At 37.9% G+C, this 27,999-nt stretch overlaps 1 protein-coding gene across 24 annotated transcripts in view; it reads right to left on the bottom strand.

The window, feature by feature from the left end:
- DLG2 (discs large MAGUK scaffold protein 2) overlaps nucleotides 1-27,999 on the bottom strand; it is a 1,980,468-nt gene that overhangs the window by 620,952 nt on the left and 1,331,517 nt on the right. For all 24 annotated transcript variants that reach the window (XM_032852928.1, XM_032852923.1, XM_032852924.1 and 21 more), the window contains one exon: nucleotides 13,431-13,481. In XM_032852928.1, the coding sequence (XP_032708819.1) occupies nucleotides 13,431-13,481 (51 nt within the window). The remainder of the gene's footprint in view (nucleotides 1-13,430; nucleotides 13,482-27,999) is intronic.

The raw sequence follows: 27,999 nt of genomic DNA, 5'->3' as shown, positions 1-27,999 counted from the left end.
GAGTTTGTTTTACCTGAAGAAGAGCATGATTATTTGGATTTGATATTAAAAGAAAACCAAAATAAAACAAAGAGAGGAAAAGGAGTGAGGCTAGAAGTTAGAGAAGTGAATTTTAGACTGGCTTTTGCTCTGTATTGAGTGACCTTGAGGAACCCAGGAACACACTTTCTGAGCCTTTGTTTCCCCATCTGCAAAAATGAGGAGAGTCATGTTTTCTTTTCCTATTTCACAGAGTAGTTTGAAGGATGAAATCTCTGGAAAATTATTTGAAAATAATGAAGTGATATTGAAATATGATATAGTCATAATATCATGATATAAGTTTTGAACACATTATAAGATATACATTGTATCAAGTGATGAAACAGTAACACTGCCTGATTAGTGGAACTAACCATCTCACCAGTTTTCGCTTCAGAAAACGTGGGTACATTTTCCTGAGGAACATTTGAAAAATACAATTGGAGCACTGCTTGAACCGGATTTCCTTTTTTTTTTTCCCCCTGAATTAGAAGAATGCTAAATATGCAAGATGTGATGTCATTTTTGTTATTGTTTTCCCCCAGAACTGGGTTATATTACAGAGTTTTGAGCAGCTTAAGGAGATGCTGGGGGTGGGTGGAGAGATGAGTCTGGCTCATTTCTCAAATATTAAGATATAATCCTAAAGAAAAATAAATACATCTCTATCCACTGCTATTATCTTTTGTTTTGTCTTTGTCTTTCTCTTGAAGCTGCTTTCAACCTTTCAGAGCTAACCTAACATATTATGCCTTCGGCTGAATGTTTCCTTTTGATAAACGTATAAGCCTTAAAGGCAGTCTGAATATATTACTGCTGGTCAAAGAATAAATGTTTTACTCTGAAAAGTTTTCCATATTTTTCATGCTATGGTGGTACCACACAGTCATTGAAATATCAACCAGTTCTGCCTCATGCTAGTTTTATGACCATGGACAAATGTCTTAACTTCCTTGAACTACTGTCTGCTTATTGTAAAACAGAAGCTCTACAACTTATGTAATGACTTAATCGTTAAGATATGACATAACCCTGTAGATTAGCAGGTAAGAGATTAGCATATGAGGTTCAACCTTTAATAGGTGATAGAGATTGCTGTATTTATGGTTACAGCAGCTACTGCTACCCGCACTAGAAGTAGCACTGAGCCCCGGCCCCTGCTTACAATGAAGATACTATCTATCTATCTACAGCCACATAAACACATAAACACATGAAAGAAATATATGTTTATGTATATTATAAACTGTGTAATATAAGATGTATGTAAAATGTATACACATATGTGTTTGTGTGTATATATGTATGTACATATACACAATCAGGAGTAAACAAATTATCCTTATGCTGTACCTTTTGTCAGAAGACTAAATAATTCTTCCACTGCTTCAACAAGTGAGCTGCTAGATTCTTCTGGGGATTAAAAACAGCCAGATGTAAAATTCCAAATAAAAAGGATTAAACTGAGAAATAGTTTAGTCTTTGAGGACCTTGAAGTTTATATAGAACGTAGATACAACATGAACATTGATGACAATGAGGAAGTCCTGAGGTGACAGAGGTTGGATTAGCTGACTATAACTGAGAGAATCTGACAAAGCTGTTCATGTGAGGTAATACATGAACTGGGTTTTCAGGAAGAGCTTCTCAGACAAAAATGGTAAGGCAGTGAAGAGCAATTTTAAGATCAATAAAGCCTGATTGGTGATCCTGAATTAAATCCAAGATGACATTCTTCTTAATGACTAAATATGTCTTGTCTAATTTATGCACAGTCTATACAGACTGAACGTTGTTTTATATATATATATATATATATATATATATATATATATATATATATAAAATAGTCAGTTACACATCTGCCTTCGGCTCAGGTCATGATCCCAGGGTCCTAGGATTGAGCCCCACATCAGGCTCCTTGCTCAGCGGGGAGTCTGCTTCTCCCTCTGCCTCTGCCTCTCCCCTTGCTCATGGGCGTGTGCTCTCTCTCTCTCTTTCTCAAATAAACAAATAAAATCTTAAAAAAATTAAAACTAGACAGTATATCATAGAAGTTCTGATGCCTATGAATATTTTCTTTTTTTTTTTTGCCTATGACTATTTTCATAGCATACGCATTCCATTTCTCAGAAGGATAGATCATTTGAAAGTTTAAAAATGCATCAAGCTCATTAAGCTAAGTGGATAAAATATATACTTTAAAAACCCACCAGTTCTAACTATTTTTTAAATTCTTGAAATAACTTCCAGGTTTTCTACTATGCATCTCTATTTTGAGATACTACTAGTGTTTTTATTTCTTCTCCTGTATTTTCCCTTTTCCTTTCTCCCCATTAAAGCGGGTTTTCATTGTAAGGGGAGGTAAAGAAAGAGAGGGTTGAAATCAGAAGGGGTGTTTCAAAAGTGGTTTGAGTCATGGTCTCAAAAATGTTGCCAAGGCTGATCTTTAACCCATTTATCTACCTTGCCATCTAAAATGCTTCTTCATTCTAAAGCTGGAATCTTCTTATTGTCATAAATGGCTCCATACTCCTATCTGAGTGTTAGAGTTCCTCACCTCATGCCCATGGAAGAGGGTGATTCCTGTCTCAGAATTCTAAGTAAAAGTCATGGAATTCTGGTTGCACTGAGTTGGGTTGCATATCCACCACCTGATGGAGGCCAGGGTGGTAGGATGTGCTAACTGGCCTAAATCAGTCAGAAACTACCCTTGGAACTGAGAGTCACCTAAGCTTCCATCAGATCACATGGGCTATCGTGGCCAAGGTAGATATCTGAACTAAAATCTGGGTACAGTTAGCAAAGTGAAAAACGTAAAAAGAATGAAATGGATAGATAACCAACAAATGTCCAACCAACATTGGGAAGGTACAGCAGAAACCTGACTGACCGGAAAGGACACCTCAGATAAGGGGCAGTGGGTGTCCCAGCAGTCACTTGTGAGGAAAAATGACTAACAAAGGAACACTTTGTCTACTGCTGGGTAAGGACATAGAACTGTGGGATCATTCTGGAGATGGCTGAAGTGGCTGCAAGAGAAACACTAAGGACTGAGCTTACATTTGCTTACGAGCTTGGCAGTTGGCTACTGAGACTGCTTTTGCTCCTGCTCTAGCTACATCAGTTAGAATTTGTTCAGTTACAAGTAGCAAAATACCCAGTTTTTAAAAAAATATTTTATTTATTTATTGGACAGAGAGAGACACAGCAAGAGAGGGAAACACAAGCAGGGGGAGTGGGAAAGGGACAAGCAGGCTTCCCGCTGAGCAGGGAGCCCAATGCAGGGCACGATCTCAGGACTCTGGGATCAGGACCTGAGCCAAAGGCAGACGCTTAACGACTGAGCCACCCAGGTGCCCCAAAATACGCAGTTTTTACCATTTCTCAAGATCTCGTATTTAGTGATCCATCTGTGATTTCTGGTGGCTTGTACTGTTGCTCCTTGGGTCTTTACTTTTGAGGACCCTCATCATAATCCAAAACAGTCAGGGGACCCTCTAGTGAGGGTTCTCCCTGCCAAAGTTTCTTAACCATCCGTATCTTGTTGGTACAAGCCACAGAAATAGATCTATTCTGCTTAGAAAACTCAACTTGGGAATGATAGAGTTTCATCATTTTTGTGTAAGACTTTCCAGTGTGGATTTTGTTTAAAACTAGTTAGGTTTAGAAGTTCCACTACACTAGCATTAAATATGCTTGGAATAATCCGGGGCCATGTCAGAGGAAGATGGGGGTAATAACAGCGTGACAAGTGGTTCATGAAGAAAATACATTGGCCAGTTTAGATGACATGAGGGCACTGAGGCCAGACTAATGAACTAGAAGGGAGTACTTGCTAAAGACCTCAGCTAACAGAGGGTTTGTGAGGTGAAAGAAGGGAGATAACTCAGGGGGAGCTTATAAAGAAAAATGGAGATAGTTGGAGTCAGCCGCTGAATTTCAGTTAAATGTACTTTGTGGCAATTCGTCTAAATCAGTCCTTTGAGGTATATTTACCAGGAGCTCTTCAATTCTGAGACTTTGGTGCTTATCTTCAAAGAAAAGTTAGATTAATGACCCCTCAAATGACTGCAAACTATATTTCTAGCACTCTTTCCCCCCCCGCCGACATCTGAGTCCAGTAGTTAATGTTGCAGACTGCTTTCCACAGGTTCAAAGCTTGCTGGTTCCCAAATCAGCAAAGTTTCTAGAAAGTAGAGACCTAAATTCATAGACCTGTCACTGGCCATTCTTTTTACTTGCCACTTTTTTTTTTTTAATGTTCTTTTATTTCTGGGAGTTGGAACAGAGTAATGGGTTATTTTAAAGGAGATGGTATGTATAAGCTTTGGGGTATTAAGGCTTACAGCAACCTGCCAACACTCTTCCCCCAGAGAGCTTTGCTTTATGACTCTACCTTAGCGGTGAGAGACAGGACTAGAATTTAGAAAAGGGAAAGAGTCTAAGCAAGGCAACATTTATTTTGAGAACAGGCTAGGGCAGTACAGGCCTAGCCATCACCTAGGACCTACTCAGCAACTTCAGCACAGTGAGAGCTCCATTAAAACACCAAGATACATTTGGGTAAGTGCAAATGTTGGCAAGTCGTAGGTGCCTGATTTGAAGTAGTTCAGCTAAGAAGAATTTAAGGGAAGACTCATGTAGCCACTGGACAGGGAGTGGTGTCTCATGCCTTTAGGATAGACCTAACGGGGGAACTGAATGCTTCCAATTCTCTCTCTCTCTCTCAACCTCTTCTCCCTCTTCTTCTCTCTCTCACTCTCCCTCCTTCCCTTCTTCTCTTATTTTCTGTCTCTGGCTTTCTCTGCAGGAAGCCTCCTTTTCTCAGCCAAGCTGACCCCACACAGCAGGAGACCCACAGGCTTCCTCTGTCTCCTATCTCCCAGCTTTGCTACACAGTTGAATGAGGCACCTCTCTGTCCCTCACACTCTAGTGGGAAAAATCCCGAGGGGGCACTTTTATTGGCTCATTTTGTCTCAGGTGTCAACCCCTAAACTGTGCATTAAATCACTAAGAATGTTGTCAAAATGAAGATGTCCCATGCTCCACCTTCCTGATGTACTTCCTCATTTGGTCTAGGGCCAGCCAGGCTCATGAATCAGTATTATTTCTTACTGTCTCACTGGGTAATTCCAACCAATCGCTCTAGACCAATTCCCGGTGTGATGGCTGCCAGGACTGGCAGTTGTCCCCAGAATGCCATGGTTAGAATGGGAGAGGAGCCATTCCCCCAAAGGGGGATCGTCCTTCTATCAGTTCTCTCTGACATAGCAGCTGCTCATGGTACCATATGTAGAGACTGGAAGTGAGGGATTATAGAATACAAAAGTTATTGGATCTGTTGGGGCATGTGAAGCAGATATCATAGCCTGAAGCTATCGAAAACAAAACAATACACTGCAACTGTATGTCTAGCCTGGTACTAAATTCTTACTAGGTAACAAAGGAGAGAGCTACAGACAGCACTGTGTTACTCTACGGGAAGCTGTGTCTGCAAAATTAAGAGCAGACTCCATTTATACAACAAGCGTGCTTAAAGAATATGCTGATAATTGGATATAGGAACATTCTGGGGATCACTTAAGAAGCTTATTGTTTACCACAAATATAGCTACACACACACACACACACACACACACACAGGGGAAAGAGGAAGCAAGAATTTGCCACTTGACCTAGCCTCTGAATCATAGCCTGAAGCAGTGACATCTTAAAAACAAACAAACAAACCAAAAAAAAAAAAAAAACAAGGCTTCCATAAGAGTGTAGTGTGTGTACACAGTTTATGGTAGCTAATACTACTGAACATCTATGATGTTCCATAAACACTTTTATGTATTATATATATGTTATTTCTACTTTTCACAACAATGCTATATGATAGATATTAGTGTCTCACTCATTAGGGAGAAAACTAATGAGGCTTTCATAGGTTAAGTAACCTGCTCAAGGTCACGTAGAAAGTGGCTGATCCTGGATCCCAAATAAGGTCTGAGTTCAAAGACTATGCTTCTTTCCACTGCCTATAGAAACCTACTCTTGTTCCACAAATCTCGCCAACAAAATTCAGATGAAAATTCATACATATTAAGTAAATGTTTTTATTTCTATCTAAATACACATTTATGTTTAAGTGGCTTCTAGGCACAAATATACATGTGTGCATATATTTCAAACACACTTAAAATATACACTGATAATTGAACATACACAATTTTTGGAATTTAAGAAATGTACTGATTATTAAAAATTAATTATATGGGGATGACTGTACTATAGATAACTATATAAAAGCTGAAATCCCATCAGATATCATTGGGACTCTGGCTTTTTATTCCTGCTACTATTAAATTGAAACTAGCTGAGGACACCCAGAAGAAAATCAGGAATTTAGAATTCCAAAGCTTCTACATTATTTGAAGTGATAGACCTTTAATTCCATTTGAATTTTGGAATTTTCATCTTCATGAAAACTCAGTTACTTGAGATAAACACATTTGGCCTAAGTCATTCAGACACCCAATGATTTTCCAATTAACCTGATATGGGGATGAATCTGGAAAGTCCCCCAGACAACTTCACGTGGTCACTTCTTACCTGGCAGTTCACAGATACTGTCTTCAGAATCCACATGTTACCCACCTTACACCCAAGACTTGGTCCATCTATAGGAATGTGGAGGGTCTAATAAATCAGTCACTTTCCTCTGCCCTACAAATTGCTTACATTTGGGAAGATGGCTCAGATCTTTGGATTTTTTTTTTTTAACTGCAAAAGAATATCCCTGACTCATCAGACTGAACATTCAAGTAGAACCACATGATCATACATTCTGCAGCTGTCAGGAGAGGGGTCAGAGGAGGTGACAGATAGTCATATAGTCACTTCAATATCTCTACTAAATGGCAGTCATGCATGATGGTTAGGGTTATAAAGCCTTGAAGAATCTATTATCTATGCTGGGTAAACTAGCTTCTCTTGATATAAGTCATACTGGGGGTACATAACCTATTAACTTCGAGCATGAATAATGGATAAATAACTCAGAGGCATAGACTTTAGACTCAGCTACCTTTGTTAATGTCATCAGAGCCCACGGTGACAGAAAGATTTGAAATATCACAGGTGGCCTTTCTGAGAGCCCCAGACCATGTTAATGAAAGGAATTTGTTGGATTATAGTCTAGGTATCTTTGATTTTTCTGCTCTTTCTGGCATTTTCCTATCTTATAAAACATTAGAATCTGTTCTTCTAACATTCTTAACATGTTTTAAATCATCTCCTTCTTTATCACCATTGGCAGAATTTAACCACTAAATTATGTCTTAAATGGCATACCTGTATTATCTCCTGAATGCTGTGAAACATATACCCAATATCACAGCCAAAGTAATCTTTTTAAGACACAAATATGATTATGTTACTTTTTTAAAAAAGATTTATTTATTTGAGGGAGAGAGAGTGTGAGCAGGGGACCAGGGGGAGCAGAGGTGGAGAGAGAAAAGCAGACTCCCTGCTGAGTGTGCAGCCCTCTGCCCTCTACCCTGAGATCATGACCTGAGCCAAAATCAAGAGTCAGACACTTAACCAACTGAGCCACCCAATTATGTTACTTTTCTGTTTAAAATTATTCAAACGCTCTTCATTGCCTTCGGGATAAAATTTGAACTCCTCTATAGGTTACCTAAGGGCTCTATATTCTCAACCTTCTCCAACACTCTAGCCTGGCCTCTCCCTTGGAGCCCTACCTCAGCCCGAGATGCAGTCATTCTGGATTTAAGTTCCTTTAAGTTTCTTAAGTTCCTTAATCATGTTACTTTTCCATGGGGTCCTCCAACAGTTGCATCTGCTGTTCCCTGAGAGGCCACCTTCCACTCCCTTTTCTATATCTTGCTTCTTCTAATCTTTCCTAAGCCAGCTCAGGTATAAAGCCTCAGGGAAATACCCCATTCTGGACCAGGTATCCACGGCACTCTGTTATTCATGGTTTTTGTGTATTGACTTATTTGTGTTCTTTACCAGGCCATAAAATTCTAAGAAACAAGGACTGTGCCTGACAGATAAATGTACCTTAGATACATGTGGAATTCACTGTGTGTGGCAACTGGCCAATGCACTGAACAACGCTGCCATAGAGGAGGGGTCATCAACTTGTTCTGAAGTTGTTCAATGCCTTTCCTCTTTCTTTTTCTGTGATCATGGTAATATAAAGAACACTATAATAAAATTCCTCCTGTCAAGGAATTTGTAGGTCAGTGGAAAAGACATATTTTATTCATTGTTTAGTGTGAGAAGTTCTCTGCTTGGGTTAATTGATAAAGGGGACCTTACCCAAGAGGGAAAATCAAGAAAAGGTTCTTGGAAGAAATGACATTTGAACTTAATTTCGAGGACACTCTAACTCAGTGGCAATGAGTTTAGGTTCTGGTTATCTGTTGGTCACGGGACTGAAGCCTAGCTCCATCCCTTACTAACATTGTGACTTCTGACAAGTTCTTTAATTTCTGAGCCTCAGTGTCCTAATATGTAAAATGGAGTTGGCCATATCCACTTCATAGGGGTGTTACTAAATGTGATTAGTTTGTTACTAAGTTAAATGTTATAGAGATTAAAAGACAGAAAAAGTAGAAGCTGTTAGAGCATATAATAAGAACCATAACTTCATTATTGGATTGGATGTCTGACAATCAACAAAGTAACAGGGAAAAAATTGATATGAGAGAAATTGTTAGATTAATGAGACTTGTTAGATCATTGAGACTGGGAGGCTATGTTTTTAATAGCTTCCATTATGATCTTAATAAATAACACTTGTGAGACCTACTATGTTAGCACAAAGGAAAAGTGAAGAATAACTATGTGTGCTGTCCTAAACCTTTATATTAACTCATTTAATCATCATAAAGACCTGAAGAGAGATTATAAATACTTCAGCCTCATTTTCAGGTGTGGAAATTGAAGCACAGAAAGGTTAAGTATTCAGCTCAAATTAACTCAACCAGTAAGGGATAGAGCCAAGATTCCAATGCAGGTCATGTGTCTCTACTTCACCGCATTTGCAGGGGTAGAGCACCAGCATAATTCATTCATCAAACATTCACTGAGTATATACTACATTCCAGACAATGTTCTAGGCAAATTGGATACAGAAGTGACTACATATTTACATATACCAGATATTTAGGGAACGAGATAGATATTAACAAAGTGAGCAATAAATACATTAATAATATAAGTTTCAGATACTGGTAAGTGCAATTTAAAAAGTAATAAAGCTATGAAAGTGGAAAAAAGTGCAATGGGGATGCCAGTATGAATTTAAATGGGGTGCACAAGGGAGGCTTTTCTGAGACATTTGAGCAGATATTTAATGATGAAAAGAGCAAGTCAGGTAAAGATCCAAGGGGAGATTCTAGCAAGAAGACAGAACAACAAACATAAAGACTTAAGGTAGGAAAAGCTTGGCTTTTTTGGAGGATTGACAAGAAAGTATGTGTGAAATGCTCTAGGAGTTGGTGGTGAGGGCACTATGTCACCCAGGGAAGCAGGGGTCAGATTGTATAAGGTCTTATAGGTGATGATAATGAGTGTAATTATCACCTCTTGGAGGGTTTTAGAATAAAAGTGGTATAATCTGGTTTATATTTTGACAAAGATTACTCTGGCTACTTTGAGGAGTGGGCAGAAGTGGATTCTACTATAGGGGGCCAGGCATGGGAATGATTTTAGTTTGGACTAGGCTTCAGCAGGGTCGGTGATAATATTTGATTGATTTTGAAATACATTTTCATGGCAGCACCGGTAGGCTTGCTCTGGATGCCAAGGGAAAAAGAGCAATTAAGCAAGATTCCTGGAGGAGGCTTTTTTTGAGGGCCTGAATAATAAGGGAACTGATAGAACCAATTAGCTAAGAAGAGGAATATTCGGGTAGAAGCAGCTTTTGCTCCCAGGGTTGGGAGTGCAGGGAAATCATGAATTCTGTTAGGAACATACTCAGTTTAGAAGACCTTCTTGATATTCAGCAGAGATGCCAACTGGACTGTTAGCTGTGCACATTTGGAATGCAGGAGAGAGATCATAACTCAGATTTGGGAATCATCGGTTGATAGTTGGTATTCAACACCATGGGTCTGGATGAGATCACGAAGGAATGAGGAGAGGTTGGGAAGAGGTCTGTGCATTGGGTTTCTGGAGTGCTCCAACATTTAGAGGAGGCCTCTAGCAAGGAGACGAAGACAGAGTGTCAATGAAGTAGTGAATAAACAGGAGAAATGTTTTGTCCTGCAAGGCAAGGGATTATTATCTTGAAGGAAGGAGCCAGTGACAACTGCATCAAATGTTGCTGAAAAGTCAGCGCAGAGAAGTGATGCTTGAATTTCGTAAGATGGAAACTGTCAAGACTTTGATGAAGATGGTTGTAGGACTACTGATGAAAATAGTGAACTAGGTTAAAATAAGAAAATGAAGTAATAAAGTGGACTTACTGAAAACGGACAGCTTTCCTAGATTTTTGGTAAAGAAACTAGAATTATGAAACAATAACAAGAGGGGAACATTGGGCCAAGTGATATTTTGTTTTGTTTTGCTTTTTCTTATATCATTCCATTGCTAGAGGACTTTTTTTTTCTTTTTTAATGAGAGATATTACATCATGTCTGTATTAAATATCCAGGGGAAAAAGAGAGAGAGAAACTGATACTGCAGGAGAGAGAGAGAGCGAGAGAGGAGACAACTACAGAAGCAGAGTCCTTAAACAGACAAAAGGTTGCAGAGTGTGGGTCACAAGTGAAGGGCCGGCCTCCTAAAGGAGCAGGGAATGTTCTTCCATTGAAACAGGGAGAGCACACTGGCAGAGCTGGTGGCAGGAAGGTGACGTGGTCTTCCTGTGACTACTTGGGTTTTCTCAAGGACATAGGAAGAGAGCAGTCTCAACTGCTGAGACGGAGGATGAGGTTGGGGGTGATTGAGATTTGAGAAGAGCAAATAAGTTGTGAATCTGTTGTCCCAGAGAATGAGAGAGTGATTTTTCTAAAGAAACGTATAAGAATTGCTAAGATGCTTTGAAGGTTCGCTTGAAATCAATAGCTATAAAATTAAAGTGAGGTGAACAAGGGCTTCTCTAGACCCATTCATTTGCCCAGGCTCTGGCATGGAGGGCTGAGGCTCTGCTGGAGGAGCACAGAAAGGGAGAGAGGAGAAGGCATATTAAAAGCCTGTGAGAGGGAGACTTGGGTATGGTGGGTGGGGGTGGGGTGGGCATAGGAAAGGTGAAAACTGGAGGGAAATGGTAAAATTGGTGATTCCAGGTCCCAGTGGAGTTGGAAGACTTTTTGAGGGGGGTGGTACTGGAATAAATGAAAAGAATGGAAAAGAGGTCATGTTCAACAAAGACGATGCTTGACAGAGGTTTTGGGGGCCAGTGTAGCTCATGGCAGTGATGAGGTTCAGAGTGTGACTGAGACTCCAAGGGCAGGAGGTGAGATGACCACCAGATCCTGAGGCAAGGGAGTGTCAGAACACAGCCTAGAGCACACAGTTGTCTCACTCCCACTGACTGTTCTACCTCGCACCAAAGTGAGCCTCAATTTTCTGACCTATAAAACCAGGATAACCAAACGGTGTCATGTTGAAGATGAGGGCGTGTGGGGAGAGAGAAGGGGTGACTCCATGAGTGTGAGATCTGTGCCGTCAAACAGGCTCCTGCATTTAAGAAAAGTCATGTGGCACTTAATGCCTGGGTCTTGACCTCTTTTTTGATTCTTAATAATTTTTAAACAAGGGCCTCTACATTTTCATTTTATACTGTGCTCTGCAAATTATATAGCCAGTCCTAGAGAGAAGATTAGTGACTTAGTAGGAGAAATGTGTTCTCTTTTTTCATTTGGGCTAATTTTCCATAAGCCTTATTTTTCTCCATTTAGCATGCCATTAAAATTTAACCAAAGTTCATAATGGAAGTTTTAAAGAACACATCTGTCAAACACTTAACTTTTAATGTAAATTTCCTTTTAAAACCACTCATGCTCAATAAAAATTAGGCTGAAAATGAAAAATTCTCTGACTCAGGAAAGTGAATAATCAGTAAACTTAAAAGGAAATACACGTTTAAGTGCAGGTCTAGAGTCTGAATTCATACTTGAATGGAACAGCTTAGAAAAATTTATTATTTATTATTTCTCATAAATGAATTATAGGTTTATTATGGAATATTTAGCAAAAAATGCAAACGAAAAGAAGAAACAAAAAAATTATCCAAAATCCTTAACAAGAGTTAACATTTTAATGTGGATCCTTTCAGGCTTTCTGTGTATACTTATAAATGCAAATTATACGTGTTGGTACTTATGGGATTATATTTACATACCATTATAAAATTTATTTTTTTTTAATTTGGTAAGATAACTTTGTTAGGCCTTCCATTCTTATGCTTAAATATTCTTAAAAATACTATTATAATATAATTTAATATAGTTTTCTATTATTTGGAATATAATAATGTATTATTAAACATTTGACTTTTTAAATCTTCACTATTATAAATACCAATATAAGCATTCTTTATATCTTTATATATTTTATAAGTATAATTTTTGAGTCAAAAAAGTGTGCCCATTTTAAAGCTTTTGATCCATTTTTCCAAATTACTTCTACAATTTCTAGAGCCACTCCATGGCAGTGAATATTAGCCTTTCTTTTAAATTTTGCCAATTGGACAGATAAAAACGGTTTAACATCACTGTTTTCTTTGTTTATTAATAAGGTTGAACAAGTTTTCATGTGTTATTAGCCTTTACTTTTTTGATGAATGTCCTGTGAATGTCTTTTGGTCATATTTTTTCTAGGTGGTTTTTGGTCTTTCTCTTACCATTTTGCAAAATACTTTTATAGATTAGGGTTGTTACACAGAAATTTCCTAATTTGTCAAAGCCTTGCAAAGGCCTTAATAACATACTTGCAGAGATCTACAGGATTGCTATGTTTTTCTCCATGAGGGTGTCTTTAAAATGCATTACTTTTTTTTAACTAAAAAAATGCATGATAATGGTAGTTGTGAGATAGCATTAACATTATATAAATGAAAATGTTTTGTACTATATCTAAAAATGCATAACAAAATGTTAATAATGAAAAGAACAGGAAAAAGTGCTATACTAGCTCACTGAATATTTCTGACTTTCTCATTCATTTCTCCAAATCTTGGCAATGCAATTTACATATGGAATATTCTGGGGATTTGATCTGTTTGTCTCTGTGCCCTCCATTGCAAGCATTTCATTAATATTTTTGAGTCTCGTCGGAAACTTCCAAGGTATAACACACAATTGTGTGATTTCACAAAATAATCATTAGGATGCAGAATGTCAAATGCAAGATTGAGGTTTTTGGACTGTTGGATTTTTCTTACCCTTTCCAATGTAATTTCTTCAAACTCATATTCAATTTCTGTTCCATTGACCTGTAAGTAGGAAAAAAAGAAAGAATGATTAAATACATATTAAGGAGGAGACGGCTGCTTTTTAAACAACATTTGGGGTTAAGTTTCATTCTGGCTATAAGTAAACCACACTTTCTTAATGTTTGTGATTGTATGTTTCAATCAAATAAAATATCATCTAAATATATGAGTGAAACTGCAAAAAGTAAAGTTTATTGGATTCCTTAGAATTTGTGATAATTGGGACAGAGGGAACAATACAAAATACGCATTGCGAGGTTACAAAGAAGAAACCACATAGGGGCAATTGTTACATTTACAAGGGAAATAATTTCCTAATATCTTTTAAGATTTCCAAGAATGAACATGAAACTATGACCTTAAAAAGTCAGTGGAAAAGGCAGCACACACTTATGTCGTATTTTGCCAAAAAATAGCATTCAGAATAATCATGTCAGATAAGAAATGCCTTTTCTTTATTGCTCAAGCTCAGGTAATTCATCCCCATTATCCTCGTTATATTTATTAGGAAGTCCTGGACCATGTAACATAACCACGCTCATGTATTTCAGTAGCAGCAGGAAGAGAATAAAGTAGGACATGCTTGAAATTCCTAGTGAGAAAGCTTTAACCATCTAAACAATTCTTGCATTAATATGAATTTACAGAGAGAAATACTTAAATATAGCCAGGCAACAAATCACATATGTCTTTGATGTCAACAGAATGCACACAGAATAGATGAAGAGCGGCTTTAAAATAATCTAACAAATATTCGATCCCCATTCTCATCACAGAGTCCCTTCCAGCCAGGCAAAAAGCTCTGAGCGAGAAAATTCCTGAGGTGGCTGTCTTTTTTCTTACACGTGTCTCGGCAACATCATTAGCATTTAGGGATCCTCTAGAAAGACGAATTTCTAACCACCGTCACGTTTGTAGGGTCTTAACCAGTTGACTTTTCCCTAGAAGAATTTAAACATAGTTCTTGCAGACTGAGAGCTCTATAAAGGCAAGGACCAGATACCCTATTGCTAAACAAGTCTGGCAAGAAATAATTGGTGAAGGAAAGAAAAGAGGACGGAAAGAATGACTGGCTGAACTCAATATTCATTTATTTATGGGATTTGTAAACATAGGTACTTGTGAATTCTCTTCCATAAGGTACTTGGATGCAGTATCATCAGTGGAAGGTGTAATTGTAACTATAATCAACAGCTATAAAGAATGACGATAGACTTCATTTATGTGTGTCCACCAGCCACTTAGAGCATGTTTTTGATTTTCTAATTACGTGAGCTAATTGGTAAATCACATTTTACTGTGTTACTACATTATCAAACAGTCTTAAACCAAATGTGATTTTCTGGGCTTCAGCAAGTTAATGACTCATAGACGAGGACTTGATGATGTTAGGAAGCTTTGGTGGCTTTATGGAGGTTTTTGTTCCTCATGTGTAAAAATAAAACAAAACTCAAAGTCCCTGTATGGGTGCGTCTCCATATTAATTCCTTTTTTGTTTGATGGAACACAGAAAAGGAAGGCTGAATTCATGTGATATGTTTTAATTCTCCCAGTATGGCTCTGTGAAGCTTTTCTTTGCTTCAGTGACTTCTCTGGAGTGAAGCCCTTCATATTATCAAAGCGCTGAACAGTGGAGAGAAAAAAACAAAAAAAATAAAAACAACTTCAAAGAAACAAAAACAAACCTGTGATAATGAATTCTAAGGGCTCAGGCTGAAAGAAATGCTGTTAGAAAATGCTTAAAAGGGGTGCCTGGGTGGCTCAGTGGGTTAAGCATCTGCCTTCAGCTCAGGTCATGATCTCAGGGTCCTGGGATAGAGCCCCATGTCAGGCTTCCTGATCAGTGGGGAGCCTGCTTCTCCCTCTGCCTCTGCCTGCCGTTCTGCCTACTTGTGCTCTGTTTTTCTATCAAATAAATAAATAAAATCTTAAAAAAAAAGTTCTTAAAAGACAAAAGTCCTTTGTGGCATGCAGCATGGAGTCTTTAGTGGAGTCTCTCTGAATGTTTGCTTAACAAATCTATGATCATGTATGCTGACTTCAGTTCCTACACACACTATGGATACATACCCCGAGTGCTACTCAAAAGTTCCCTGGTCAGACAAACTGTGGGAAGTTTACAGCCTCCATGGGTCTTTAGTTTTCAACCTCAACAAGTCATGGCAGTTGCCTAATTCCCTAGTATCCAGGATGTCTTCATAAGAAGAGATGATGCCATCCAGATTGGGATGGCTCCTTGTTTTTTAAAAAAATAACATAAAAAAAAAGAAACTATAGACTTCTCAATTGAGTATAATAAAATATTCAGCAGCTCACTAACCCAGCTCTTCTGTTTAATCTGTGAATAAACAATAAAAATAATCATTGCTACCTTAAAAAAATACCATATGATTTCACTTAGATGTGAAAACTAAAAACCAAAATGAATGAATGAACAAACAAAAAGAAGCATCAGAGCTATAAATACAGAGAACAGACTCCTTGCTGCCAGAAAGAAATCAGGGAAGGAGGACGGGCAAAGTGGGTGAAAGGAGTGGGAGTTACAAGCTTCCAGTTACAGAATGACTAAGTCACAGGGATAAAAAGTACAGCAGTGGGAATAGAGTCAAAGGTATTATTATTAATAATATCTTTGTAGGGTGACAGATGGTAGTTAGGCTTGTGGTGAGCATAGCATAACATAGAGAATCATTGAATTATTATGTCGTACATCTGAAACTAATGTAAAATTGTATTTTGACTATACTCAAAAAAAGAATCTTATGACTGCAACAGGATTTAGTGAAATTATAGAGGAATGAAAGGTTTTTAGCATAGTTGAGGCAAGATTTCCACCGTGAATTGAGAACATTTAAAACATGGTATCACAAGAGCCAATGTGGGAGTTAAGGAAAGCCATTTAAGAGGTCCTGTTGTCTGTTCCGTCATCACTAGGGCAGTGTGATCTCTGTTCGGCCTCAAGACACCTGAGACAAGAAATCTCACAGCCTCTCTGGGCAAAAACCTTGGGGGAAGTGATAGAAAGCATGGAACACTGGGTGTTGTCTGCCTGGAACACTACATCAAAAACTAATGTTGTCTTGTATGGTGACTAACATAACACAATAAAAAAAAATTAAAAAAAAAGCATGGCTAAGTATACTTCCATTTTTTTTTAAAGATTTTATTTGTTTGTTTATTTGAGAGAGAGCTAGAGTGAGAGAGCACAAAGCAGAGGGAGAGACAAAAGAAGAGGGAGAAGCAGGCTCCCTGCTGAGCAAGGAGCAGGAGGTACGGCTCGATCCCAGGACCCTGAGATGATGACCTGGAGTGAAGCCAGGCATTTACCTGACTGAGCCACCCAGGTGTCCCAGTGTACCTCCATTTAATCAGAAGTACGTAAGAGTGGGTTGTGACGTTCATGAAAATTTAGTGACTTTTCTTTTTTTTTCTTTAAGATTTTATTTATTTATTTGACAGACAGAGATTACAAGTAGGCAGAGAGGCAGGCAGAGAGAGAGGAGGAAGCAGGCTCCCCGCTGAGCAGAGAGCCCCATGTGGGGCTCGATCCCAGGACTCTGAAATCATGACCTGAGCCGAAGGCAGAGGCTTTAACCCACTGAGCCACCCAGGCGCCCCGATTTAGTGACTTTTCAAATGAGTATACCAATACAATATTCTCTGAATAATTTTTTCTGTATTTAGTTAGAGGAGTGGTTGCTTGGTAAAGAGACAAGAAGTATAGACAGTAATTGTCCCCTAGCCATAATTTCCTGAATGCCCAGAAAAAAAAAAACAAAAACCGTGCTGTGAATGAGCTCCCATCATCTTCTGGGGGCTTCCAGACCATCTGTTGCCTGAACTTGCCTTGGTGGTCTCCCTGATTTCCAATCAGTTTACCAATGCATGTCTTTAAATTCACAAGACTCTCTTCCTGAAAAGAGTTCTGCCACATGCGTTTGTTGTTATTGCTCTTGACCGGTGACATTTCTGGTGACACTTAAGTCCCCAGGAATGTTTTATGCACCTGACAGTCTGGGGCCTGGACAGCTATGTGGACGAGGTTCAAATTTTCCCATCTCCTGCACTGATCATTACTGAAGGCTAGAAAAATGAGAGGGGACATTTTTGCAGAGATAGGGGGAATTTCCCGGTTTTGAAAAATCTGTTTTTCTTCAAAGATTTGATTTTCCTGAACCTAATGGTTCTGTGGTGACAGCTGGGCAGTTTCTATGGAGGCTAGAAAATCATAATGATGCCACACGTTGTCCTGCACTGTTCTGGGCATGTAGCCTTTTTGGCATCCTACAGAAGTTAAGAGAGTGACCCATTCAAATTCAAACTTGGTATTTAAAGTTATAATTTCATGAACTTTGAATGCTATCACACTGGTTTTTTTTTAACTTCTTCTCCAGTGCTACTTTAACTACCTGCCCAGGTGATCATATAATTTAATTGAGATGTATTTTTATCTTCTGAAACGAGGTCTTTCATGAGTAACGTACATGAGCTATTCCACGTTTTAATTTACTTTATTTAATTTAAGTAAATTAATTTAATTTCATGTTTTAATGCATTTAATTGGAATCTATAGAAATGACTTTTCCACAATTTTTTTTTTTTGTTCATTGCTACACATGTAATTTCACTAAAGCTAACAGCTTTAGCTCCTAAAATCTGGGATAAATAAATGTTTATACAACTCTATATTCCATATTATAACGAGTGCCAATACAGTAATATCAAAGGACTGGCTTCTTAAAACTAAACCTAATTCCATTCAATGAACAATTATTGAGCATGCATGATTTGCCAAGTGGTGTGACAGGTACTGAAAAAATAGAGATTTAAGATATAATCCCTATTGTCACTAAATGCACAGTTCTTAAGGAGGCACCAAACATACTAAGGCCTCAGAGAAGTGTGGTATCCAATATATAAAACAGAGAGATGGACTAGAACCACAACTCCACTGTTGCCACATGGAAGGACTGTTTGTTGTATATATGTATATGTATGGATATATATGATACATATCATATATATATATATATATATATATGATTCCCTAGTAGGATATAATATGATATACTAATTCTGCCCTTTATTAAAAATAAACATGATGCGGTAAGCAAGACTTATCTCTGAATATTACGGTTTTTCATATAAAGTTGCTGTTGGACTTTGGGAGGGGATGTGATGACCACAGAGGCTGAGCTCTTGCCACTCCCAGAGCAAGACAAAGCCCACATCACTCTGCTTCATCTGTAGCTGCAGCAGATAACATGGTGCCTACCAAATAGAGGCTCAGTGACCATGTGAATCAGTGAATGCGATTTTTTGGGGTGGGTAAAATTTGATGCTCTCAGAGAAAATTGTGGCCTCAAAGGGAGATCCAATTCCTACAGGACCCAGGCCCTTGGAGATTTACAGCTTAGATATCCTGTTTGATATCAGTCCTTCTCAGGAATTCCCTTCCGCAGAGTCGCAATCATGATCAGATTCCCCAGAAAGTCTACAACACATACACACACACACACACCCTTTGTTGGTATTCATCTTAGTACGTTGCCAATGGTCATCCCCCTTTCCTACTGGAGCTCTATTACAGCTAACACATCACGATGCTTTGTGGCTCTTTACACTTGAATCTCCTATATACATTCTATTATGTTTAGTAGGTAAGACGGTTTCCAGAGTTAAAAAAAAAAAAAAGACACAGATCTGAATCCTAGTTCTAATATTTATGAGATATGCATATGTAGTCAATTTCCTCAATCTCCCAAAACCTTAAGTTTCTCACGTGCAAAATGGTACTAACAAGTACCTAATATGGACATTGTGAATATTAGATAATTGGTGTAAAATATTTGGTACACACCTTAAGTGATAAAGAAATTATATTTAGCTATAATATTACACAATCCACTTCATGAAGTTTTTGGGAGCAATAAATGAGATTATACATTATCAACTACCTGAAACATAATAACTCTTCAACAGAGAGGTATTTTAATTAGTTGTGGATTCATAATCTTCAAGGTTCACAAAACTTCTATGATCAATTAGTGAATATTTGTTAAGTTCCCGAGTAATATAAAATATAATTTAATAAGCAAATAAACTTGCTTTCTTCTACAAAATCTACTATTTTTTTTTTAACCTAAACATCTCTTTCCTGAACCCATCTAAGATGTACTCCCTTGTGGAGAGGAATCATCTTAGCTTTCCCTCCCAAATCAGTTCAGTGTGGGCTTCACTCAGAATATTACCTCCACTGAACTTTCTTGCAATCTTTCGTTGCTCCCTCTTATATTTTCTTTTTAACGTTGTCTTGCCCAGTCTTGACCATTATGTTATTCTATTGGCACGCACTTCCCTAAGGCTGAACTCTTCTTGAGACTTTTAGAAGAAATAAAAAAGTAGCTTTGCCTCTTTGAAAAGGGGTGGGGGGAGATAAGGCAGTTTTGCTCTACCTCAATCTAAAAGAAAGAACTGAAGTCTGATGTATATTATCTCTTTTTATCACACTTAATTTTAAGTGTCTCTGCTGAAGGGATGAAAAACAATCAAGTACTGAGAAAGTGAGAGTCATTTGACCAACATGGAAACTCTAATCAGAAGGAGAGTATCATTAGACAAAGCTCAAGGTATGTAGCACAAAACTAAGCAGTCCATCCTTCCTTTAACTTATGTTCCTTCTCCTAGACTGTCTCTATTGCCTAAAATTGTGCCCTCTATTCATACTAAGAGGAATTATCACATAGAAATAAAAAGCTTAGGTTCTGGGATCCAAAAGACTCGAATTCCAATACCAGTTTTGTCACTTACAAGCTGTTAGAATTCATATTTTTATGTGTTATACACATTTGTGTATAGATATTGTTTAAACAGCAAGGAAAAAAATTCAGTTGAAGCTTTGTAGAGGATCTGTTTTAATCTAAGGTATGGATGGATTTGGTTATTTTAGAAATACTATTCAGTTATAATGAGACTCATTTAAGAATATGCAGTTTGAAAAGAAGCTAATCATAGTAATTACTTCTTACTTTTAATAAACACAAACTATACAAATAATTATTGACATTCTTAGTCAAGATTCTAGTTTTGGTAAGACCACTATTCCTATTATCCACCACTTGTGATCTACCAGTAAACCCTGATTTCACGTTAAAACTTCTAATCTTAATTAAATTTCTGAGCTCAGTGAACTGCTAAATCATAGCATCCACCAAATAGAAAAAATTAATCAGTATCCTACAACCTTTTCCATTCTTAAACAATTTTCCTTTGTTTCTGTTACTCCCTCTGCCTGTGTTAAGACTTTATAACACAGAACTTTGGGTCTAAAAATGATTCCAAGACTCAATAATTACTATGTGTGTTTTCATTTAATTAGAAATCATGGATTTTTTTAGAAATCATTATTATTAAACAGATTTTCACCTGTAATAATGTGACAAATTTTATTTTTTTGTCAAGAAAAATAGCTTAGGGTTCTTACGTGTGTAAGAAGAAACTCTAGATAGAGAGATAGATAGATAATAGATAGATAGATAGATAGATAGATAGATATAATGAGTCTTGATTAAAGGCTTCTGTAAAGAAGGAAAAATACAGTATTTAGTAAGTTCGGAACTGGATTTGCTTCTGATCTGGACATGGCCGATTTCTCCCCAGCTTTGCTCCCTTGCTTTGCAACATTTGCTGGATGGAGTAGTAATAGGTGATTTTAATGCTTTCATTTGGCTCCAGTCTGATGTATGCTGTTTTGTTTTGGGGCTTTAAATATTCATAAGTTAAAACATGCTCTCTGAGAGCAGGAAATGGTGTTAAGAACATACTGATGAATCGTTGTGAAGACATCATGACCCACCATCAAGCCCCCTCCCTCACTTGACTATCCCCATAAATAAAACACTTTGTCAACTGTAAGCAGTGTCCAAGAGAATCAAGAGCTCAAACATATGCCAAAAGATTTAGAGTTACAACGAAAAAAGTGAGTGCTGAACCATAAGAGACTTTACAAATATAACGATGTGAGCCGATAGTAAGAATCTTTCCTCTTTCTCTTGGGTATAATACAACTATAATGAGAGGCAGAATATCAATTCACCCAGTTCATCCTCAACTTCTCTCTTCAATCTCGTTTGCAATCTTGTTTCTACCGCCATACAAAAGCAGAGGATCCATGAAGACCTTCCCACATTTGAATACAATGATCTTTTCCCAGCCTTCAGCCTCCCTGGCTTTCCTGCAGTGTTTGGCACTCTGGAGGGATCACCAGTTGAAACTCCCCTTTCCTTCTGTCACACGGTTGATATCCTCACTGGTTTCCTCCCTACTGCTCTGTCCACTGCATTTATCTGCTTCCTTTCTTCCTGCCGGGTATGAGCATTTGCCAAGGTCTGTCTCTTTTTGTTATACAATCCCCCTTCTATTTTCTAAGTAAATGCCCTGATGTCACCCCGTCTTAATAAGTCTGAGACAGAACTAATCATGCTCAATTATAATCATCATTTCCTCCAGACTATTCTCTATATCGGTTAAGGGAATCCTTTTTCTTTCTTTCTTCTTTTTTTTTTTTTCTTAAGATTTTATTTTTTCAAGTAACCTCTACACTCAATGTGGGACTTGAACTTACAACCCCTGAGATCGAGACTTGCATGATCTACCTATTGAACCAGCCAGGAGACCCGGGAGCCCCAGGAATCCTCTTATGTGTCCTTTATCTTTGTGATCAATACCTAACATTTTATTTCAAGTTCTAAACTATTACTTTCTTAATACCATCATTATAACTTCTTAAAAACATTTCTGTCCAGATCATTTTTTTCAATATCAATCTATTTTTCATATCCTTTGAGAGCTACCTTTTTTTTTTAAAGACTTTTATTTATTTATTTGACTGAGAGAGAGAGAGAGAGAACAAGCAGGGCGAGTGGCAGGCAGATGGAGAAGGAGAAGCAGTAGGAGCCCGATGGAAGGCTCAATTCTAGGACCTGAAGGCAGACGCTTAACTGGCTGAGCCACCCGGGCACCCCCAGCTACCTTTCGAAAAAGCAGTATGTCATGTAATAATGCTGTACAAGTAGCTTTAAGTAATTTTTCTTTATCACTAAAGAACATTTCAGAACATCCACCAGTTTTTCCCAATCTATCTTTGTAGCTACAGACCCTGCTTCTTATCTTCAAAAACATTTTTGAGCCTAGTAATTGTGCTGAAGTTGTATAAAGCAACTCTTCTCTTTGGTATCTTTATTAATGTCACACGGTACACACTAAATGTCTTTATTTTAATATATGCTTATTAAAATCTCAATTAATTTAGAAAAAAAATTCTTAAATGACTAGGATTTCCCAGGGACTATATTAGTGTGTTAGGTCCTAATGGAAAGCTTCTATTACTGTCAACACACGGCTTTCTCTTTCATAAAGTTGAAAAGATTTTTCTTAACAAACTCCTAGAAATCTCCTAGAAATTACCATCCTATTCTCTAAACTGCTCCCACAAAAATGCTAAAAAAATAATGCTAAAAAAAATAATTACCACCACCACCACCACATTCCATTAAGTATCTACTACATGCCAGGCACTATCATAAATTGCTTTAATAATTAAAATAGCACTGAGAGTGAGACATTTTAATGTTAATTTTACTATTAAGTCAGGTTTCTTAAGGTAAGTGATTTCGCCAAGTTTATACAGTTTTAAGTAACATGAAATGAGTACTGTTTCATCCTTCTCATCACTTAGTGATGGGAAATATGTTCTCAATACAAATTTGCTGAAAGAAATTAAAGAATGAGTGCCTATATGGAGGGAGGCAAGGATGGAAGTATCTAATGCTTGAATCAAGGGATGTCTAATATTAAATGCTAGTCTTTCTCCCTGACCACACAGAGCACAGTCCCTCTTGTACTATACTGTGCTCTTCCTCAAGATCCAACACCTTACGCTGTATTTTACCTTTCCTGATACACAGTCCTCTTGCTCAGATGAGGCACTATCTTGTGGCACCTATCATAATGACTTGTCTATAGAATCATTTCATAAATAGTTACTGAAGAAATAAATTAATGGAACCTTACATTAAGGGATTCTGATTTGCCATAAATCTTTCAAATCTTTCTGTCTTTAAAAAGTTCTCCTCACCACAGTCAGTTTCCAGATGAGTGAACTGCCTTAATTTCCCTCTCATCATTTTACTTCAGATATTGCCAACAATAAACTGTCTCCCTTTTCTTCTGAATTTATGTCACCTTTTGGCATCCTTCAAGATCACTCCATCCATCAACAAATATATATTGAGTGACTATCCCCACGTGCTTTGCTAGCTCATATGATCTCTTTTTATCTGATTTTAAAAGCACATCACCATCTTCACAACCTTGGAAAAAAGCTACAGAGCTATACCGCCCTGCTAATTCTTTTGCTATTTCATCTAGATCACATGAAAAAGTTCTTTAGTTGTATGATTCAGGAAAAATGCTTTGATCTGCTTATTATGAAAAAAAAAGAGTCAGATCTATCTTTCTGGAACAGACACTAAGGGAAAGCATTCTGCTACTTACTTTATTTCACCTTTTGTGAAGTACTTTAGGATCATAACAAGGAGCAAATTATTAATTCTGTTTCTACCTACCCCCCCCCACACACATACGCCCTCACCAGTTGATAAAATATGGAAATTGTAAGGTTTCAAGTTGTTTATACACACCTTTTCCCAGATTACACTAACAAGATTAATCATTTACATACTACTTTTAGATACATTACTGTATTGCAACTCATAACAATCCCATGTGGGTAGATAATACTATTACTGAATTTTACATATGAGTAAGGAGCTTAGAGATGGTAAAGTATTTGCCCAAAATTGCTCAGCTAATAATGTTTATAAAAATCAAGATATATATATATATATATACTGTGCTCAGTATTCCTACAGAAGACTTGAGTTATCCCTATTTTCCACTGTTAGATTCAATTCTACAGTGGAAAAAGGTACAAACAATATATTTTTCAAAGAAATAATTAAAAGTTCAAGTTTCTGTATCTATATCAGTGCTTCTTATGATAGCTCCTAAATTTTAAAAAGGGTCACACATACTAAGTTGTGGCCGTGACAATCCTTAGTCATACCAGGGAGCTCTTGGTTGGATGCACTAAATCTATCTCTGGACACTGTGCCAACTAGAAAACGAATAGTATAAACTCTAAACAGGTTATGATTAACCATAGGTCAGTCTTTTTTTTTTTTTTAATACCCTCTTGGAAGAGGAAGACAGATTCAAAAGGGTGCTGGCGTGAATTCTCAATTACCTTAAATGAAATAAATTACATGAACACCTTAGCAATAGTAAAGAAATATTAATCAGACAGTAAATCTCAGCTGGAAAACATGAAGAATCAAACATGGTAGGGTAGGGAGAAGATATTCAAGGAAATTAAAATCAGACTTTCACCAACCTATCACTTTCCTTAATGACCCTGCCTGGAATGTCCTTGCTTGCCATGTTTTCTCTCTGTAATTCCTATTTATCCTTCCAAAAAAACCCTTCTAAAAAACCATCTAATGCCACTGCAAGCCCTGCTTTTCTTTTCCTAGCTCTCCTACACATATCCATGCACACGTAGACAGTGCACACACATGTACATAGGCCAGGCTGCGCTAGTACTGTTTCTCTGTTTACAGAGTACCTATGTGGATCATTCTCCCTGATTGTATAATGTGTTGGCTACCATCTCAGACTTTAGATTCAATTAGACACAGATACCAATCCTAAATTGGCTACTTAATAACTTTGTGGCTTTAGAGAAGATGTATAGCTTCAGTTCCCCTTCAGAAATATAAGGTAGGATATTCTTCCCTTACCCATGGTTTCATCTGCCATGGTTTCAGTTACTCAGAGTCACCCACCATCTGGAAGCAGATGATCTTCCTCCTGACATAGAGTCAGGTCAGTAATAGCCTAACCCTACATCACAATGCTTACATCATTCACCTTGCCTCACTCCTCACAAGGGAATTTTATCATCTCACATCATTGCAAGAAGAAGGGTGAGTACAGTAAGACATTTCGAGAAAGAAAGGGGGACAGACAAATTCACATAAATTTTATTATAGTATATTATTATAATTGTTCTATTTTATTAATTGTTAATCTGTTACTGTGCTTAATTTATAAATCAAACTTTATTATAGGTATATATATTTGAAAAGAATATATAGCATTTGGTACTATCTGTGGTTTCAGGCATCAACTGGGCATCTAGGAACATATTTTTACAGCTAATGGGGACTACTGTACTATTTTTATTTACTCCAATAAGGCTGTTAGAAGTTTTAAATTAAGTGATAAAGCAGAGTGCTCAAGATACATATTCTGGAGTCAGATTTCCTTATTTGATTCTGTTAGATACTAGCTTTGAGATGCCTGCCTTAGTTTCCTCATCTGTGAAATAGGATTCATAATCTCCTAGAGTGAATAAGTAAATTGGTATAAATGACTATAATTAGTCAAGTACTTGGAACAGTATTTGGCACAGGGTAAGTGTTATTATTATATTCATCATTGTTCTTAAAGCATGGTGGAATAAAGAGCTTGGCAAATCTTTTCCCCAAAGAACAACTTGAAAACAGACAGAACTGCCAAAATTAACGATTTCTGGACTCTGGAAACTGATTAAAGGCATATGGCAAGTTGAAAAACTTTGATTCCAGAACCTCCATTAATAACACTTGGCCTCTATGGTGTTGTAGCCTTGGGCTGCTCCTACACCCTTTCCCCCAAATTCTATGGGTACCACAGTTCTACCAGGGCAGAGAAAGCTTAAGCTATGAAAATCAGCATCTTTGCTACCACTGGAGAGGGACAATTTCTTTTGAACCAGCATGTGTGAAAACCTCATGCTCAGAGGTGTTGAAAATAATCATGGTTTGGTGGCAAATATCATTGTTGGCAAAAGTCAACAATGCAGTGGCCTAAGGTAGCAATACTGGTTGGTGAAAACTACCAACTGTCTAGAAAAGCCAGAAATTTAACAGGAGGACCTGTGGAATGAGTCATGGAAGGTCTTGATAGTTCTAACATATCAATAGTTCTAACATATCACTCCCAGATTAGAACACTGAGTGCAGGTCATTCAGCTACCGCAGAGACTGAAGTCATCTACACATTCCTGGCTGAGTGTGAGACCTTTCACATATGCAGAGGAGTTATAATAAGGTCTACTGAAAACTAAAATTTCAGACAGATTTGTATACTGCTTGAATTTGAACACATTTCCTAACCCACTTGCAAACCCATTGGTAACTGTGCCTCAGCTATGCTGATCCAGAGGCAACCAGAGGAAGCTTGGATTCAAGAAAAAGAAGAAGAAGAAGAACAACAACAACAACGAAATTACAACAACAACAACAAAAACTCAAAAGATACATCAGCAGCTAAACAATGCAGGGAAGACAGACTCTGTAAATCTCGCCCATATATGTGATTAAATGTACACCCAAAATAAAAAGAAACAACAACTGGAGAAGGGGGAAAGAACAGATCAGAATCAATGGTTGTTTTGACATATTATCATAAGGATTATTTAAAAAAAATTATATGACATGCAAAGAAAAGCGGGAAATAGAAATTGTATCTGAGGGATCTCAGATGTTGGAATTAGCAGATAAAAACTTGAAAGAGGATGCTGAGCTCTCCCTGTCCCACATTTACAACTAGATATCAGACACATCCAAGGCAATAAACCAGATAGCAATTTAAAGACTGGCAGAACTCTAGGACTAAATATAGCAATGAAGCTGCATTTGAAGGGTTGGGAAGGTTAGAAAGGGGGAGGGAGGCTGGCTGCAGAATGGACAGAGCCTTGCTCAGGGAAAGGGCAGAGAGAGGGGACCTCACACCAGGGAGCTCACATGAGGAAGATTAATCCCCATAATGTTTGGCCTTAAAAACCAGAGGGGCTGAGTTCCTAAGTTTTTAAAACCAGTGGGACTTAGAGCCTGGAGGTTGAAACATCATCTGATTCAGCACTGGGTGAGCCCAGAGGGTGACTGACAGCTGGGTGGACACCTTGAAGAGATTGCAGTCTGCACAGAGAAGCAACATAAAAATGGCAGTTGGAACAATGCTGGAGGAGGGGGGAGAAATAGGAGACAGATCTCTTCATACCAATTTTGGAGTGTGTTGGGACACTTCTCCAAAAAAGAGGAAGCTAGAGGCTCCATTTTCCTCCTGCACCACCCAGCATAAATACAAAGCCACCTGTAAGAGGTGGGGCTGCACAGACACTTGCTACCTAACCTGCCAGCAGTGCATCTGTCCCATGAGTCCCGAGGACTCACTGACTCCAAGCCTGTTAGCCTCGGTCCTGGGCTCAGGGCAAATTTGTTTATTACATGCACCTTACCCAGCTTCTGGGGGCATGGCCATCGCCACAAATCATACTAACCACACACCTCCAGCCAAGGATGTGCTCCATGCCCAGCCTCACATCCTGGGGGGCCTGGCTGCAAGAGCTTCAGGG

Source organism: Lontra canadensis, unplaced genomic scaffold (genome assembly GCF_010015895.1).
Source record: "Lontra canadensis isolate GAN:19392208 unplaced genomic scaffold, GSC_riverotter_1.0 scaffold7, whole genome shotgun sequence".
In the NCBI taxonomy this organism is placed as follows: domain Eukaryota; kingdom Metazoa; phylum Chordata; class Mammalia; order Carnivora; family Mustelidae; genus Lontra; species Lontra canadensis.
Note: the sequence above shows the minus strand (reverse complement) of the source record. Positions and strands in the feature narration are given on the sequence as shown.